The sequence below is a fragment of the Miniopterus natalensis genome, chromosome 1, assembly GCF_054644295.1.
Source record: "Miniopterus natalensis isolate mMinNat1 chromosome 1, mMinNat1.hap1, whole genome shotgun sequence".
In the NCBI taxonomy this organism is placed as follows: Eukaryota; Metazoa; Chordata; class Mammalia; order Chiroptera; family Miniopteridae; genus Miniopterus; species Miniopterus natalensis.
In genome coordinates this window covers 69,703,579-69,722,997 of record NC_142081.1, presented here as the reverse complement: position 1 = coordinate 69,722,997, position 19,419 = coordinate 69,703,579, and the positions used below count along the sequence as shown (strand labels likewise).

Genomic DNA, 19,419 nt, shown 5'->3' with positions numbered 1-19,419 from the left:
CATCCCCCTTCAGCAAACTGCTGCTTTGATACCCAGCTCCTTCCCAATATGCCTCCCAGTGCCAGCTCCCCTGCCAGGCAGAACAAAAGCTCTACCAGGAAAGGAGAGACATCCCCCAGAAAAGGTGGCTGTCTTCTAGAGGACCCTCTTGTCTCATCCATATTGCCCTCCTTAAAGCTACATCTACACCCCTACCCCATGCAGCCCCAATGCCAATATGCAACATAAAAGAATTCAGAAATTGGATAGAGAGTCTCATAAGAAGCTCTGGAGTAAGGAGCTACTTCTTCACCCTAATAGAAATGGGTGGAAAGACTTTGGAAAGGTGTAACTCACACCATGCAGCACTCGCCCCACAAATCGGACGACAGTGAAAGCCTGAGAAGTCAGGATACCCTTCCATACTCCTGGGCCCAGCCCAAGTGCCTGGCACAGCCCTGTTTAGATCCCAGAGCCCAGTGCAGCCCCTGGTGTCCTGGCAGCCCATCCACCTGCAGCCAAAACTGAACTTGAAGGTGCTCTTTCATCTGGATCTCAGCCAGCCTCTCCCCACCTCCCATGTTTGTGTGTCTGCGAGCGTGTGTGTGTTTCCAAAGGAAATCCAAATCTTTTTTATATGACTGGATTACGGAATCTCATTTGAAAACATACAACTTCAAGAAGGACAATCAAAAAAGAAGCAATTTGCTGAATGTCTGCCATTGATGAGTGTGCTTTGACTATGGGAAAGCGTATTTGGGGTATAAAAGTTCTACGTAGTCATCACAGAAAAGTAGTTAAACAAGGAGCATGTGAATAAGAAAATGGAAATTCCCTAGAATCCCACCATCCAAAAATCATCATCATTGATCTTTCAGCATGTTTTTCCCCTACTCTTTCTCTATGTATTCATAGGATGCCGTTCCTTAAACAAAATTGGGGTTGGACTGTTTAGAACTCATCATGCCTTCCTTTCCATTACTCTTTTTTCTGCCATCACATGGGTGGGAGTGTTGGGATAATCTGTTTGCAATTATTTATGATTGCTCAACCCAGGGACATCAGAGACAGGGTTCTCTGGACATTGGATGCAATGAACAAAAGCCCAGGACTTTTCTTCAAAACTGTGGCATAAGAGAAGCCCTCTGTGTCACAGAATATTTGCCTTTAAAGGGGAGGTTCCAATTATTCCAAAAATATTAGGTTGGAATGGTGGTAAGAGAGGAAACAGAGCTATTATATCAGGTATTTGTATGTGTCCAGGCCACCTAGTCCACAGGCAAGTCCAACCTCTACTTCACACCACCAATTAGACCCCTGGCCGTGGCCCTTCCTTCCTTGTACCTTAACCACAGAGTCTCAGTAGACTCCAGCCAACTGTCAGCTTCTTCTCAAGAGCGGGAGCCATGTCTCGCATATCCTTGGACCTGGCTTGTTAAATAATTATTCATGATTTCATCAGAATGGAAAAAGATCAGGAGCCAAGACATGGAAACTTGCTTGGTTTAGTCCCTGAAGGGTTCCTGAGGTCCCAGCCCTCTGCTGGCTGCAACCACGACCTTCACCTTCTTGTTCCTTCTTGCCTTCACTTTGTCGCTTAGCAGAGGGAGCGCAAATGTGGTGACAGTGCCATTGTTACCTAACCAAGCAGAGAGCTTCGACAAACACCTGGTATGATGACACCCAGCAAAACTAGAGGGGGGTGGTTGAGGAAGTGTATGAGGCCACTGAGCCTCACGCCCCTGCTCCTCTCAGGGGTTTTGTGTCTGGAAAAAAGAAAGATCAGCAGCTTGGACCCCGGCAGACCATTGGGGAAGATGCAGTCACCCCTGCTCTTGTTGGTCTTTCTTTTGCCCCCCACATCCCAGGCTGGGACTGGTAAGTGACCATCCTCATTCCAGAGGCCTAAGCCCATCTCACAAAATCCCCTCTACTCCTGACTTTTCATCCCAGCACAGGCAGGGACTTTTCCGCCATTTGAGCTCAGGAATTTCCTGAACCCCAGCTCCCATCCCCACCCAGGGCTGACAAGTTTGGTGCTGGATAGACACTCAACAAGGATGGCCCAGAGGAAGGGGTGCACCAAAAGGTTTAGCAGCTTCTAGCCTTTCTCTTATCACCTAGAAAATGAGTTGTTCAGAGAAAGGCATCTGGCAAAAGATGTGAGGCTACAAAAGACAGGTTATGAAAATCACTCACTCAGACCCAGGAAAGGGCACCTCAGACAAGCTAGCTACAGTAGTGCAAGCTGTCACTGGACCCAGCTTAAGAACTAGTTAAATTTCTCGGGAGGTGCAGGGTGGCTGTGGCCTCTCACCTCCTACTGCAGTGAGTAGGTGTCAGAATCTCACAAAAGGACACACCACAGCTGGTCTCCTCCTCATCTTTAAAGTGAACGTTGGCCATGCCCAGGAGAGGAGCCCAGGGAGTGAATGATCTGAGAAGTGGCTGAATGGCTGCACACAAGCTTCCCAGCTGCCTTGGCTCTGACCCAGACTGAGCACCCATTTCCAGCCCCACCTCCCCTGCTTCCCAGGCCCCTGGCTGCTCCGCTGTCCCTGGCTGTGTCCTCTCCCCATCCCTGTGGCCTTGAATCCCACAAACATAGGCCAAAAGTTAATTGTGGTCCATGCATTCATACAGGCAAAAAATGTCTACTGAGAACCTAGGATGTATTAGGTTGTAGGACAAGAGGGTTTTAGAAAATCCAACTCCGTAAGCTCATGGATAGATTATTAGAAACAGCAGCGATCAGGGTGTTAACACAGGCTCAGAGTGTCAGGGAGACTCACTGAGTCCTGTTCACATCCCTTGGGCTCCACCATCTTCAACATAGGCCTTGTCTCCATCATACATGTGTCTGAGTAGTCCTTGGAGAGCAAGCATTGTCCCCCCTTTCTTAGAGGGGGATTCTGAGGCTTGAAGTTCAGAAAAGGTTTCTTAGCTATAGGAGGACTTAAGAGACCCTCCCCAGTGTCTTTAGGGCACCTGGACCACCCATCTCAATCATCACCTTGCTAAGCCTTCCCTCCTGAACATGGACACTGCCAGTCACCCACCTTCATCTTTATCCTTCAAGGGAGATCATCAGGGGACATGAAGCCTAGCCCCACTCCCACCCCTACATGGCCTACCTTCGCATTAAAAATGAGAAGGAGTCCAGGTGTGGCGGTGTCCTTGTGAGAGAACTTTCTCCTGACAGCTGCTCACTGCAGTGGAAGTTGAGTGGCAGCAGCCAGCCTGCACCTCCTTAGACCCATACAGGGTCCCTATCCTTTCCTCACAGGCTGCAGCCCAGGGCAGCTCCCCAGGCTCCAGGTAACTCAAGCTCAAGAGAGCTCATCAGAGGAGCCCTCTGAGATCATGACTGGGGCAGTGAGAGGCTGAGAAATAAGAGAGGTAATCTTTGGGCTGAGAGGGTCAGAAGTGAGAGCAAGTAACGCTGCTGGGAGGAAATGGACCACACTTTTCAAATAAAGCAGCAGTAGAACCCATACATTAGGGTCAAAATGAAAACTCAAGCAATTAAATTATATTTTCTGAGGGCAAGAAAAAGTTCCAAAAAGTCCTGCACTCAGTGTCATTGAGAAGCAGAGTCACTCAGCACCCTGCCCCCTGTGGCCTCGATTTCCCCTAGCTGCAGCCCTGCCTTGCCCTGGCTATCACCTGCCCTTTACGGCTCCTGGGTTGTATCTCCTGTGATTACACACACACAGACCCGCTCACCCGCTCTGCTCTCTATACAGGTCAAGCAGTGTCACTTGAGGGCCCACAACATCAAGGAGCAGAAGAGCCAACTCCCACCGAGACTATAATCCTAGGAACTTCTCCAGTGACATCATGTTATTGCAGGTAGGAAACCTCCTGCTGCTTTTGGAGTTCTGGGTTTTATTGTTTCTCCTCTCACTGTGACCTGTTTCTTCGTTTCTTTCCATCCTGTCAGACTGACTTGTCCCAGTGGTTCAGGGGTGACAGAAGACACTGCAGCCTCATCTCAGTGCCCAGGCCCAGAGGCCACGGGCTGACCTGGGCTCTCTTGCTTCTTCCCCATCAGCTGGAGAGAAACAGAAATTGTCTAAAGCTCTGAAGCCCCTCTGCCTGCCCAGGGGAGAGGGCTGGTGAGGCTGGACAGAAGGGCACTGTGGCTGGCCAAAAGCCCATGGAGATGGGCACTTTAGCAACCACTCTGCAGGAGGGGGAGCTGACCTCTCAGAAAAACCAAGAATGCAAATTTCGCATACCCAGATGCTGCAGCAGAGAAGAGGAAGGCCAGCTTCCAGGTCAGGTTTCCAGCATTTACCTTGACAGGTCCCAGGAAATAGAACTTGGGGAGCTCTGGGGTATGGGCATGCCCATCTTTTCATGCCACAGCCTAAGAGTTTGGACAGCCTGGTACTCAAACCCAGTCTTCAGTGTTTTCCCTTGGGTGGATAAGGGGTAGAGGGTGAGGAAGTATCAGTCATCCCACAGCAGTTATCACCAGAGTGTCCCCGGGAATTGGAGAGAAAGGCCTGGAAGGAGGACACAAGGCCTGCCCTGGCCCTGACCCCCCACCCCTGCCCCCCATCCTGCACCACACACACACACACACACAGCCCCAAACACAGACCACCCACCCCTGGGTGGCCAGGAGGACAAGACCAAAAGGAGTCCAGTTCAGTCTTTCCCCTTCCTACTCACAGGGAGACTCCAAGGCCCCTCATGTGTAACAACATGGCCCAGGGTCTTTTCTCCTATGGAGAAAAGAAACCTCCAGTTTTCATGAACATCTCATACTTCCTCCCCTGGATAGTTAGGACAATGAAGTTCCTCTAACATGAGGCTGACCTTCCTCTTGGCCTGACCATCCTTCTGGGAGCAGAGGCAAGAATTCCATGGGGGAGAGCAGTGGAGAGTCCAGGGACATAATAACTACTTCTCTAGAGCCAATACCCCTGAAGTCTTATTCAGTGAACCCCTTTCAACAAGCAACAGCACTGCTCCCGGTGCCCCTGCTGGCAGCACTGGATTTGCTTCCTCCTTTCCCCCCCAGCCTCCACCCTCTCTAAACCCCATGCAGTACAGGTTCTCATCCATTTTGCAAGCACACTTTTTTGATGTTTAGCCCTCTGGAAGGCCTGAGTCTAAACCCCACTAGAGAGAAGGTGAAGGTGGGTAGGTGGGTGGGCAGGGAGAGATTAACCAAAGAATTTATAACCCATGAACACAGACAATAGTGTGGTGAAGGCCTGGGGAGGGGAGTGGGTTCAGGGTGGAAGGGCTCAATGGGGAAAAAAGGGAACATCTGTAATATTTTGAAAAATAAAATAATAATAATAATAATAAATAGTTTGTCTCCCTAGAAATGGTCCTAACTGGGCCTCAGAAATTCCTTACCTTCTCTAAGCCAAATACCATCACCAACCCCCCAACAATTTGGCAGAGGGAGGAGTAGGTCAATGGAAGGAGAATAACTCCAGGGTCCCAGAGGTCAGGGGGTCATACCATGGGCACCATTTTCGGTTTCCAAGGTCTCCCTCTCCAGCATGGACTGTCTGCTTAGAAGGCTGAGATGCTCCTCTGATGGCCCTCAGCCTCACTCAGGTCCCAGTTCCCTGCCATGTCCTGCCTGGGCCAGCACTGAGCTCAGTCAGTCTCCTTCCTCCCTGGCTGCCCTTCGCACACCAGCCCCTGCTTTCCATCCAAGTGCCCTGACCCCCCGTTTCTTCCCTCCTAGCCCATCCTGTTTTGAGCCAGCCTCTCTCTCTCACCTACCTAACAGAGTCCAATGTCCAGTATGAATTCTCCTGTTGCTCGCTCACCAGACCTGAACTGCCAGCCCACCTGATGCCTATCAGAAGAGCAGAATCCACCTCCCACCTGGGCAGGGCCAGCTCAGTCCCTTCCAGCCCTGCATCCCCCAGGACCTCAGCCACTCAGCTACCTCAGCCCCTTTTAGCCTGGCCTGGCTGCAGGTTCTGGCTCCCCCCTGCTGGCAACCTGGGTTGTGGCATCTTTGTCAGCCAGAGGGCTACAAGCTACAGGGCTGGGGCAAACACTTTGCCATCCATCAATATATCAACTGTTGTTCTATCTTTGTGTCAGGCACATAACAAGCTCTGATCCTGCCATTGGGAAATTTACCATGAGGAAAAATTTTCTCCAAATTTTTCTGGTTCCTCTCCTTCCACCAGGCAGATAAGTTTAGCACAGATAGATCTGTATTTGGAATTTACAAGAAATCTTGTGTGGAAAATAATTAAATTCTTAGTATTTAGTCTTTATTGCACATTGCAGTTTCACACGTATGATTGTGTTTGATTCCATAATGGCAGTGTGAAATTGACACCCACATGTACTGAGTTTTTCAATCCACTCAGTGGAGTCGGTGTCCAGAGGTGTGGGAGCAGTGACGAGGCAGCCTTATCTTTACTCATATTACATGTAGAAGGCATTATCTTCAGTCCACAAACTTACAAAATGCTATGTTTTATGTACAAGACAGTTCATTGTGATCAAGATTTCCTTATTTCAGAATCCTGTATCCTTCAGACAGCACCAACAGTGGCTGGATGTGATAGAACACAACGAATTCACAACAGCTGGACAAACAAGGAACCAAGTGGGACATACATAGAAAAGAGAAGCAACTCCTTTGAAAAACAAACAACAGCAACAAAGCAAATAAATCACAGGGATAGGAGAAGCAAAACCCAGCACATTTAAACATAAGACGAAAAGCAAATGAAAGTGTATTTTTCACACTAGACCGTTCCTATATCCATGGGCCACGTGTTCCCTGGGGCTCACAGCCCTGGCAGAAGCACAGGTGAGAGAAGAGCTGAATGCTTGTGTGAGATGAGCAGGTGAACAGTAGAATGGGCACAAGCCAAGGGGCAACTTCAGGTCCCAGCGGTAAAACACCACCCTTAGGAGAATCCATCACACAACAGAAATAGAGACCTCAGATGGTCGGCCATGAGGAGCTTCACGGAGCCCCAGGGTGTAAGCCAGAGCCAGCAGCAGAGAAGCCAAGAGTATCTGCTACCAAGGGTAAGGGTGTGTGGCTTAGAAGGACAGCACCAGAAGCGTCAGACTTTCCCTGACACCCGATAGCAGCACTTGACACGGAATGATGTGCCTTAAGAATAATTATTATATGGCTGAGCATCATGAGGACAGTGCTGCTCTTGATGGTACATGTTTCCTTAAAATGATTTCTAATATGTTTACATTTATTGCTCCCTCTTTTGATCTAGTGATTTTTATTTCTAGGACCTTTATCTTATGTAAGGTTTAAAGTATGTTTGTGTAAGGGGGCGGGATTATTCATAAGGTACTTATCACACCCTTATTTAATAATAGACTCCAAATTGGAATCTAATATAAGAAAATGGTAAAATATGCCACATCACATTATAGATGTATTATGCAAGGCATTCACACCTATATTATCCACTGCTCTAGAGAACTAGGCTAAGGAAATTTTAAAAAGAAAGAAAACTAGGTGAAGAACATTAGCAGGCAACTTATAACAAAACTAAATAAACATTTGGAAAAAGTCAAAGCTCATGAACTAATCAAAGCAAATTAAAATAGTAATAGTTGTTTACTTTTTGGTTAGGAAGAATTTACAAAAATAATGACACTCAAATTCAGTTGGACATTGAGAAAATGGCATTTTCACAACTTGTACATAAATCTTTAAAAAAGTATAAAAGGAGTATTTTACCTACCCATCAACCACACCAGGAAATCTGGAAAAGCTTATTTTTTATAAATTTGTAAAAAAGTCAAATCTTAGAGCCCACCGGTGTGGCTCAGTGGTTGAGAGTCAGCCCATGAGCAAGGAGATTGAGGATCAATTCCCAGTCGGGCACATGCCCAGGGTTGCAGGCTCGATCCCCAGTAGGGGGCATGCAAGAGGCAGCCAATCAATGATTCTTTCATCATTGATGTTTCTAGCTCTCCCTCTCCCTTCCTCTCTCTGAAATCAATTAAAAAAAACGTATCTTAAAAAATCAAATATTAGAAACAATGCCACTGTTCTAGCACTAATTTGGGGATTAACTTAAAAAGTTACATATAATTGAACACTACGGAACCTATAAAGTTATGACATGGCCCAGCCAAGCATGGCTCAGCGGTAGAGCATCAACCTAGGATCCAGGCGATCGGGGTTCGATTCCCAGTCAGGGTACATGCCCGGGTTGCAGGCTCGCTCTCTCATCATTGATGTTTCTATCTCTCTCTCCCTCTCCTTTCCTCTCTCTGAAATCAATAAAGATACATTTTTTTCAAAAAAAGTTATGACATTAATTACATTTTGCCACACAGAAGAATGTATATTTAAGTCAAAACCAGGCTAGAGAGCAGCATACAATTGTGCGCCGCTTAACAACCGGGATACTCTCTCAGAAATGTGTTGTTACGTGATTTTGTCAACATCATAGGTGCACTTACACAAACCTAGATAGTATAGCTTACTACACACCTCACAAAACACAAGATTTAATCAAGCATACGAGAAGGATTCAATCAAGAGGCAAATGTGAGATGTATAAGGCTGCGGGCCTAACACTCACACTGTTTTATAGCAAGCTTTTTTTTTAATAGGTAGAAAAAGCACACTCTAACATAATGACTTTCCAAGGAGCTTCCCAAACATCCTTAAGGCAGCCCTGAGGATGTCCGGGCTCCCTCAGCAGTCCATGGCCTCCCATAGAGAGAGCAGCAGCAAAGGGGAAGTGACCCAGCATCAGCTGGCAACTGCTTTCCCAGAAGAGCTGCATTGTTGGTGGCATTTGGCCCCAGGGAGGAGGTGGGAAACGGCCTACGTTAATGTCCCAACATCCCAGAGGAGAAAAAATGTTTAACTGACGGAAATGTAATAAAGCAGCCCAAAGTAGATGTAACCAGCTATGGGTATTGTGAAACATGATCTTATTAGCACAAATATTACAATTTTATTAAAATAAAAACTAAAAACATTAAAAACTTTCATGCCCCATCTACTCTTGTAATATTCCCTTCTCCACCCAAATATTTTCTCTATCTCTACCCTTTGAGAAATAGATTTTTAAAATACATTTTATTGCAAAATATACAGATATGAAAAGTGCACAAAACATAAAAGTACAGTTTATAGGATAATTATAAGGCAAGTACTACAATTTATGTCACATAGATCATGGGCAACATTTCAGAAACCCCCTGTATGTCTCCTCCTGGTCAAAATGCCCTCTCTGCTCTCCAACCACAGAGTTAACTACCATCATGACTTTTGTGATAACTACTTCCTTACTTTTCATCCTAATTGTCCACCTATGTATGCATTTCTATCCAGTGATGTTTGCTACTCTTCAAGTTTATATAAGGCAATCATACTGAAGGCAGTCTTCTTGGGTTCTTTATCTCAACATCATGTTTGTGAGTTTCATTTGTGTAGCTGTATGTGCAATAGTCATTCATCTTTATTACTACACAATATCCCATTATATGAAATGCCACAGTTTGATGATCTGTGCTGCTGGTGATGGGCCTTCCAAGTGCCCCCAGTTTGGGGCTATCATGAATAATGCTGCTATGACCTTCTTGGACATGTGTCTGATGGAAATTTGAACGTGTCTCTCTAGGGTATATACCTCCGAATGGGGAAAGGACCAATCTGGTGACTATAACTGGTGTCTGACTGTGATTTAAGGGGTGGTTCTAAGTACTGAGAGTAACACCTTTCACATGTAATTGACCACTTGGATTTTCTCTTTGGCACTGAGGCTGTTCAAGCCTTTTGACCATTATTCTATTGACTTGATTATCTTTTTCATAATTTGAATAGAAGTTTTTCATTAGTTATGTGTATTACAAGCATCTTTGCCTCCTCTACAATTAGCTTTTGTTTATCTTGATTTTTAAGGGGTCAAATTCATCCGTTCTTTTCCTTATGATTATTACTTTTATGTATAGTATTTAACATCTCTACCTATCATGAAGATATTCTTACATTATATTTTCCAATCTACATCCACACTCGGATTCATAACCTGCCTAAAACGGTTGTTGAATAGGATGTGAGATAAAGGCCAAGTTTGTGTGTTTTTTTCCACATAGAAAATGTGTGTTCCTGTAGGCCACCATAAAGATGACTATTGTCCTAAATTGGGGACAAATAAGAAAATAGCCTTTTCTCCTCTCTCTGCCATGAAACTCCATCAAAATCAAGGGCCTACCAGACCAGAACAGAGGTTGCTTTTTGCAACCATACCCTCCCCACAGAGAGGCTGTCTGATCTTAATTGATTTTCATCCTAACATAAATCAGCAGCCCTCCCTTGCCTCCTGCTGTGTGATGGTTCCTGGCCCAGGTGGTTGTTCCGACCTGATCACACATGGAAAGTGATTTTCCATACCTAGCAGCATTCAGGTACTAGTTCCCATAACTATTTCCCACTCCCCCTCCCATTTACCTTATATAATTCTTTGGCATCTACCAAGCAGTGTGGGGATCCGCTTCATCTTGCAGCTGCCCAAGACACCCTGTGTGTAAGTTGCCCTCAATAAACTCTATTAATTACCAGATATATATACCCATGCATGTGTGTCTGAATGGCAGTGGAATCTCTATTCCTGGTTCATTTGCCTATGCCTCTATGCCCCCATCAGTACCACACTGTCTCATTATTATGTCTTTAGTTGCTATAGCAAGAACCCATTTTATTCACATTCTTCAAGAGTCCCTTGGCTAGTGTTGGCCTTTGTTTTTCTACATATATTTAGAATCGGTTAAGTTCTATTAAATATCTCGTGGGTGCAATGAATTTATACATTGCTTTTTGAAGAACTGACGTTTTTTAAATGTTTTGTCTTCCAATCCACAAACTGAATATCTTTTTCTTCCCATCGCCATTTATCTACCCTATACCCTCTTCCACCTCCACCCACCCCTTCCACCCCCCACAATCAAGACACTGTTGTCTGTATCCATTCATTCTTTTCTCTTTTTTCTTCTTTTTTGCTCAATCCCTCCACCTTCCACCCTCAAAACTCCCACAACTACCAGAGCTGTCTGCCTGTTCTCCACCTATGAGTCTGTATCTATTTTACTGGGTAGTTCAGTTTGTTCATTAAATTCCACATATGAATGAGATCATATGGTATTTGTCTTTCTCTGAGTGATTTACTCCACTTAGCATAATGCTCTCCAGGCTCATCCATGCTGTCTCAAAGGGTAAGATTTCATTCCTCTTTATGGCCAAGTAGTATTCCATTATGTAAATGTACCATAGCTGTTTTACCCACTCATCTACACTTTGGCTGCTTCCAAGTGTGGGCGATTGAAAATAATGCTGCAGTGAACATAAGGGTGCATATATTCTTTCAAATTAGTGTTTTGGGTTTCTTTGGATAAATTCCCAGAAGTGAAATTACTGGGTAAAAAGGCAGCTCCATTTTTAATTTTTTGAGTCAACTCCATACTGTTTTCCACAGTGGCTGCACCAATCTACATTCCCACCAACAGTCTATAACGGTTCCCTTTTCTCCCCTCCATGCAGCATCAGCCTGGGGGGAAGCAGAATATCTTTATATTTAGGTCTTCTTAAGTGTCTCAATAAAATTTTATAATTTTCACCAAAGAGGTCTTGCACATCTCCTTTTAGCTTTATGTTTAGTTATTTCATAATTTTTCTACCATTTAAATATCTCTCAAAATTCATATAGAAATATGATTAAATTTTAAATTCATTTTGTCTCAAATTTGTTAATCTTATTAATTATAATAATTTACCGTGGATTCCTTGGCATTCTCTGTGTACATATTATATATCAATTCTATTCCTTATTCTTTCACTACTTCTACTTCCTGCCTAACTGCAATAGCCAAAATCTCTAGCACAATGTTCAAGAGAAATCATGACTATAGCTACCCATCCAGGTGTACTTGTGTTGTTTCACTCTCAAATAAAAAGCATTCAACATTTCGCCACTAAGTATGATAGCTGTGACATTTTTGTGGATTCCTTTTATCCTATTAATGACATCCTTTTCTAGTCCTAGTCAGCTAAGAATTTTTTTTAATGAATGAGGGTGAATTTTAGCAAGTGCTTTTTTTGTTTTGCTTCAATTAAATAATCACATGGTGTTTCTTCTTTCATCCATCAATGTGATGTGCTATAGCAACTGAGTGTAGAATGAAGGTCACCCATACCTAAGGTGAACCCATATTAGTCATGACATAGTATCTTCTTGCTAATTAACTGATTGGTTTGCATCAATATTCAAGTGATAGTGGCCTATAAAGTTTCTTCCCCATATTGTCTTCATTAGATTTGGCATAGAAATTTTGCTAGTCTCATAAAGGAGATGGGTAACATCTACTCTCCAGAAGAAATTCTATAGTATTCTTTGAATAGTTTGTAGAGACTTCCAGTGAAGCCATATGAGCTTCTGGATGTCCTTGGTGAAATATTTTGGATAGCCCGGCCGGGCATGGCTCAGCGGTTGAGAGTCGACCTAGGATCCAGGCGATCGGGGTTCGATTCCCGGTCAGGGCACATGCCCGGGTTGCGGGCTCGATCAATGACTCTCTCATCATTGATGTTTCTATCTCTCTCTCTCTCCCTCGCCTTTCCTCTCTCTGAAATCAATAAAGATATATATTAAAAAAAAAAAAAAGAAGAAATATTTTGGATAACTGAATCGATTTAATTTTTATAGGAAAACTCAAACTTCTTGAGCATGTTTCATCAGTTATATTTTCTAGGAATTTGTCAATTTTATGTCGACTTTCAAAATTATTGGCTTTCTAGTGATTTATAAGGTAGCATAGATAAGAATTATATATATATATATACATATATCTCCCAAATACAAACCATTTCTCAGTTGTTGCAAATATCTTCACCCACACATAGCTTTACTTTTCACTATCTTAATACTATCTTTGATAATCAGAATTTCTGAATTTTTAAGTAGATCAATTTATTAATTTTTTCTTTTAAAATTATATTGTCTTGGCTGTTTTTGCTCAGTGGTTAGAGCATCAGCCCATAAACTAAAGGGTCCACTGTTCAATTCCAGCCAAGGGCACATACCTTGGTTGCAGGCTCAATCCCCGGGCCCAGTCAGGGCTCATGCAGGAGGCAGTGTGAGTCTCTGTCACATCGATGTTTCTCTCTCTCCCTTTCACTCTCCCCGAAAAAAGAATGAAAAAATGTCTTCCAGTGAGAATTAAAAAAATAATAATAAAAATAAATAAAAGTTATAAGTCCTTAGTGTTTTGTATGTCTTCTTTAAAAAAAAATTTCCCTACCTTATGTTTATAAAGAAATTCTCCTATCTTATCTTGAAATTTTTTATTTTTACCATTACATTAATTGGAGGTACACTGTTAAACAGTCAGTTTCATCTTTATCCAAATATACACAACAAATTTTGCTATAAATTCTTTTCATCATTATTAACTCTTTTGAACTTATTTTGTATTTCCATTATGATTTTAACTTTGACTCTTGATTTATTTAACAGTATATTTCTTAACTTTTAAAAATATACAGATTTTCTGCATGTTTAAAGTCTTAGATTCCATGAAAAATTCAAGTAATTCCAGTTTTTCATCAATTACTTGCAAGGACTAGCCCCTTACTCTTCTTTGTTACTTTGAGGGTACTGACTTTTCAGTTCCTGGCTTCCTGTGAGGAGGACCTCTGATTGGACCTAGTTGGGTGAATTTGGTCTTTGCTTTCTTCCCCTCTAAATCTATATGGTCATCAAACCAGAAGCTCAAATCTTGTGGGTTCAGCAAATGCCCACAGAAAAACTGCTACCTAACTCTACAAGGTTGTAATGTTTTTCTGAGCATGCTCAGAATCTTCTACATAGTTTTAAGGGCCTCACAGCCCACTGAGTTATTCTGCAATATTCCACTTGGTCTCATTCTAATGTTGAAGGAATAGTTTCAGTTCTTTAAATTTATGTATTATAAGTAGCACCGCAAGGATGTACTTCTTTCTTAATAGCTCCAGTCCTGGGCAGAGAATGGGGATTTGGATCCTGGATGAAATATGATCTTATATGTTCTCAAGCCAGGCTCTGACAGCTGTCAACAAAATCAACTCATTAAGCCTTTACTGCAGACAGAGAACCTTCTGAAGCACAAAGGTTTTCACCATGAGGAGGAAGCAGGCAAATAGAAGACTTCAACTGTGTCATAAGTTTTTCTGAGAGTTTCTCCAGGTCCAAGAGACCTAAGAAAGTTGCCATCAGTGGCACAGCCTTGTTCTTTCATTTTCCTTCTCTGCCAGTGGCCTCTGCCCACTCAGGAGAGAGAGCTACTCAATCTTCCTTGATAGCTTCTAGAGAGAGGTGGGAGCAGCCAGGGTTTCAGCAGGTGGCCAGGGCCCAAAGAGTGAGAACAGACAGGCTTGAATCCCAGAGGGGTAGGAAATGGAGGTAGTAGGCAGGTAGCAGCTTTTGTGCCTTGCTGGGATCGTATTGAATTGGGTGGGTTTACGCTTCTGGGACACCATGCCCAAAGCCTGCCTCCTTGGTCCTACTTCACATTTCTGTTGACAACATGACTCAGCAGCTGTGGGAGATCCTTTGTTGGTTGATTTTACTCTCTCTTCCCCCAGGTTGCTGGCAGTTTTGGTGGACAAACTTCCTGGCCAGCCAGGGGTGATGAAACCTATCACCCCAGTAGAAGAATGGGAATGGGAACTCTCAAGTCCCCACCCTGCCCTTCCTTCCTCTCTCAGGGGCTAAAACTGTGGCAGGAGGAAGCACCAACAGCAATTGACTGAGCAACCTTCCTGGGAAGATGAAGCTACTCCTGCTCCTGGTGGCCTTTCTCCTACCCTCCAAGGCTGGAGCAGGTAAGTGACCATCCAAACCCTCAGAGGCTCAATCCCATCCCACAGCCTCTGGACCCAGACTGCCTAGGCATGTCCTAGCTCTGTGTCATTGGATAGCACACTATTTGAGTTCACATTCCCAGGTCCTTCATCTATAAGTAGGAATAATAGCTATACCTACCTCATAGAGCTGCTATGACAGTTACATTACTGGGTGTCCATGAACCTCTTGGCATGGCCCCTGGCATATAAACACACTCTGTAACTCTGCTCTATTCACTTTTCTTCAGCCCATGTGTCAAAGCCTAGGAGACAAGGATAGAGCAATAACAGTCCCATCACCTCATATGTAGATTCTTGAAAAACACTCCTTGCTGCTCATGAGCTGGTCATGAGGTGGTCTTAGAGGGATCAGGAAGAGAACGTACCAGGAACTTCAAGGAAAAGCCACTCCAGAGGGCTCTGGAATTTCCAACAGGACAATAGAGCTCTCCCCCACTTGAGAGGCCTAACTGGACCAGGGATTGTTTTTATTTTGGAGAGGAGGGGACCTGACTTCTGGGATCGGGATACAGCAGTGTTTCCTGCTGAACCCTGGAGCCCTCTCCCATAATGTGGTACCCTGCAGACCCCAATTCTCACCACTAAACCCTCCTTTCCCTGCATCATCTCTGTAGCTTCCCCATCCTCTAGCCTTTCAAGAGTCACCAAGCTAGTGCCCTCACCCCAGGTTCGGTGAGTGCAGAGATAAATGCTGAATACTTTCTTCCAGGGGAGATCATCGGAGGCCAAGAGGCCAGGCCCCATTCCCACCCCTACATGGCATTTCTTCTAATACAAACTTCAGATGGACAGGGCGCTTGTGGGGGCTTCCTGGTGCGAGAAGATTTTGTGATGACAGCAGCTCACTGCTGGGGAAGGTGAGAAACTAAGGAGGTTTCCAGTAACCAGTAAACAGGCCCAGTGGTTTCATGAGAACATGAGGCTGAAAGCGGGGTTCTAACATTGGGGGGGTGAAAAGAGACTGGGTATGCCCTGGCTGGCAGGGAACAAGATAGTGTAAATCCTTGAGGAGAAGGAGATAAAAAACGTGCATTAAAACTCAAACTACAAATTTGAGCTATTAATTTATCCTATTTATCTCTTTATCCTTAAGTTCACTGTGTCCCCCACCATCCGAGCTCAAGGCTTTGGAGAAAGAGAGGGCTACCCGGCCAGGCGTAGCTCAGCGGTTGAGCATCAACTTAGGATCCAGGCAATCAGGGTTCGATTCCCGGTCAGGGCACATGCCCAGGTTGTGGACTCGATCAATGACTCTCTCTGCATTGATGTTTCTATCTCTCTCTCCCCTTCCTTTCCTCTCTCTAAAATCAATAAAGATATGTTTTTTAAAAAAACAAAAGAGAGAGAGAGAGAAAGAGAGGGCACAGAGATCTCAGCCCAGAGCCTTCCTGCTCCCTCATTTCCCTCAGCTGCAGTTTTGCTGCCCTGGGCTCTCACCTGCCCTGCAGAGCTGGCAGATTTTAGCTCATGCAGCTCATACCTACCTCTAAGCCACCATTCCTTTGCAGCACTATAAATGTCATCTTGGGGGCCCACAACATCAGGATGCAGGAAAGGACCCAACAACGCATACCTGTGCGCAGAGCTATCCGCCACCCTGGATATAGCGAGCAGAACCTCCTGAATGACATCATGTTACTGCAGGTACCACCAGCCTGACCCTCTGGTTCTCCACTTGAGCTGGCTCTGTCCCAGCATGGGGGCTTCACCTTGTCCTGGGACCCTGTTGGAGGAGGCAGGGGCAGAGTCCCAGGGGGTGGTGGGTGAGAGCTTCACAGACATTCCCTGAGTTCCTGCACTCTTCCTGCCAGCTGGAAAACAGAGCCAGACGGAATCAGTTTGTGAGGCCAGTGGCTCTGCCTCAGTCCCAGGCCAATCTGCGTCCTGGGGCCTTGTGCACTGTGGCTGGCTGGGGCCGGGTCAGCCAGACCAGGAGAACAGACACACTTCAAGATGTGCAGCTGAGAGTGCAGAGGGATCAGGAGTGCAGCAATATCTTTCGTGTCTACAATGGCCAAACGGAAATTTGTGTAGGCAACCCGAGGGAGATGAAGACTACCTTCCTGGTAAGGCCACAGGCATCTGACTACTCAAACTGAGACAGAAGGGTCTGGGCAGAATTGGGCAATGGGAACACACTGCATTCCACATCCTCAGTCTCGGAGCCAGAGTAAAGAGGGGTCTTTTCCCCATCAATCTAGTCTCTGAGGGAAGGGGAGGAGCACTGGACACACAACACATACACATGCAGTATTTTCATGGGAAAGGGAAAGGTACCTTGACTTGGGTTGAGCCAGAGACAGTAACCACAGCCAGGGTTGAAGCCCAACCAATGAAGGATCCAGGAGCTTGGCTTCTGCACTCCCACCATCCTTCTTCCTCTGAGGGTCCAATCTTAGGGCACCAAGCATGGAGAGGTATAGAGTATGGAGGCCTGGCTTAGTGACCCTTCCTCTCACCACACACAGGGGGACTCCGGAGGCCCACTTGTGTGTAACAACGTGGTCCAGGGCATTGTCTCCTATGGAAGGAGTAACCCAACTCCTCCCGGAGTCTTCACCAAGGTTTCCAGCTTCCTGCCCTGGATAAAAAGAACAATGAGACGCTTCGAACAGCAGGGGAATCACACTGAGACCCCTTGGGACTGACACTTCTTCTCTGGTGCAGATGGGGTTCTCAGACCCTTAATAAATGGCCATGTCTAGAGTGAAAATAACTTATTTCTCATGTTATTAAACATCATTCTGTACAAAACAAATGTATCCAAGACTGAGTTTGAGCTCCTAAGGAAAATGGAGTCTTTTCCCCAGGACAAACGAACCTCCCACAGTCTCTCCTGAGGGGTGGGATGAGCTACTTCCCTCCTCCAAGCCATCCATTCTCCATCTCCCCTCCCCACACAGCTTTGGGGAATGTGTTCAGATGGGGTAGAGAGGCTGGAACATTTCCTCCTTTCCCTTTTCTACAAAACTCATTGTCCTGAGAAGATGGTGGATGCAGTGGAAATATAAGGGACATTGGTGATGGTTGCAAAACAGTGGGAGTGTATATAATGCCACTGAACTGTACATCTAAAAGATGGTTAATAGGTATATTGTTGTCATATATATTTTACCACAATTTTAAAAGTAAAATTTTAAGCTTCTCTTGTGATACAAAAGGAACAAATCTCTAATGATAGTAGACTTCTTTGAAAAAAGTGGGCACAACCACTTCTGCCCATGTCCAGCATTGTTGGAGCTGCTTTTCCCTTCTGAGCTCTCAGGTTTCTGAGTCAAGGAAAAGAGGCATCACATCTGGCTAACATCACAGGCCCCAGAAACAGCTCCACCCCAGCATTTCCCTCCTGTGAACATGACGCTAAGAACAATAACAAATTACAAACTCATTAAAAATGACCTCACAAGAGCGACCAAGCTTCTCTCCCAACACAATGGCTAAGCTGAGGCACAGATGCCTCCAGTCCTTGGTCAGAGAAGCAGGGTGGTGATGAGCCAGGGGTTGGGTCAGGTGAGATAGGGGTAAAGTGGAGAGGAAGGAGAGCAGAGAGGCAACTGTCTGACAATGTTATCTGGATCCATGAGGAACCCTGGGAGAATCGAGGCCTAAGCTGTGTGTGGAGGGGAAGTGTAGCCCAAGGAAGCATCCCAATAGCTCAGAGGAAATGATCTATCAGAAAAATGTGATCGCATGGGCAAATGTAACAGAAATTAGCTCTGGAACATGTGAGAACTCATGGTTCCATGTGACAAGATGCGCTCAAATACACATTGGCTTTGGGCCAAAGTTATATTCTCTCATCTTTGAATTTCTATGCTTCCAAAACTTCATAAATATTATGTCATAGGTACTTAATAACCCAATGTGTTAACCCATGTTTATTTAATAAATCACTACAACACTGCAGAACATACTTGTGGTTTCCAAACTGAGGGTGGGGAAGAGGCATAAATCATCAAAGGTGAGAGGGCAATGACAGACCCTATAAGGAACTGTCATGCCTGGGATAAACAATGAAAATGAGAAGACACTCTACATGTCCCACCTCTGGGGAATGACTGTGCAACAGATGCAGAAACAGCAGAAGGATTATGTCCAGTTGGAGACATGATTCAGAAGTCATATCCATATTCAATCATAAATGAAAAAAGAGAAGTCACCCAAACTCTCACGCTGATTGTTTGTATTCTAAGTAGAATCAGTCCTTGAAACCTTACCCTCCAAAAGCTGACAGCCCTCAACTACCTCTGGGAGGGAAATTGTGAGCAACTTCACCCAGTTCTTCACCAGCGGTAGGGAGCCTTGGGAGACAGAAGCTTAGCCTGCAATATAGTCATCACTGGGAACCAGATTGCGTGGGCCAGAGGGACAAGTGTGACCTGGGAAACTCAAGGTGAGGGACAAAGCATTGTTTTCCTGCTTTCAGTCTCTACCTGCATGCCCCTCAGCTACTTTAATAGTGGGGCCTTTTAAACCTTTGCAATATCAGCAACTTGAGAATAACATTGGCTTTATGAAGATAACCAGGGACCACACAGTGAACTCAAGTA

The 19,419-nt window shown here is 44.9% G+C and overlaps 1 protein-coding gene across 1 annotated transcript; it reads left to right on the top strand.

Moving 5' to 3' along the window:
• The first annotated feature begins 14,701 nt into the window (after nucleotides 1–14,701).
• On the top strand, nucleotides 14,702–17,517 carry LOC107544834 (cathepsin G-like). Its single transcript, XM_087816673.1, has 5 exons — nucleotides 14,702–14,827; nucleotides 15,579–15,726; nucleotides 16,378–16,513; nucleotides 16,681–16,935; nucleotides 17,338–17,517. The coding sequence occupies exons 1-5, from the start codon at nucleotides 14,773–14,775 to the stop codon at nucleotides 17,515–17,517; spliced, it is 774 nt and encodes a 257-aa protein (XP_087672799.1). The 5' UTR covers nucleotides 14,702–14,772.
• Nucleotides 17,518–19,419: the final 1,902 nt, after the last annotated feature.

Coding starts and splice junctions, on each gene's coding strand:
- LOC107544834 (XM_087816673.1), top strand. CDS start 14,773: ATGAAGCTACTCCTGCTCCTGGTGGCCTTTCTCCTACCCTCCAAGGCT. Junction 16,514..16,680: donor ATGACATCATGTTACTGCAG/GTACCACCAGCC, acceptor TCTTCCTGCCAG/CTGGAAAACAGAGCCAGACG. Junction 16,936..17,337: donor AGATGAAGACTACCTTCCTG/GTAAGGCCACAG, acceptor CACCACACACAG/GGGGACTCCGGAGGCCCACT.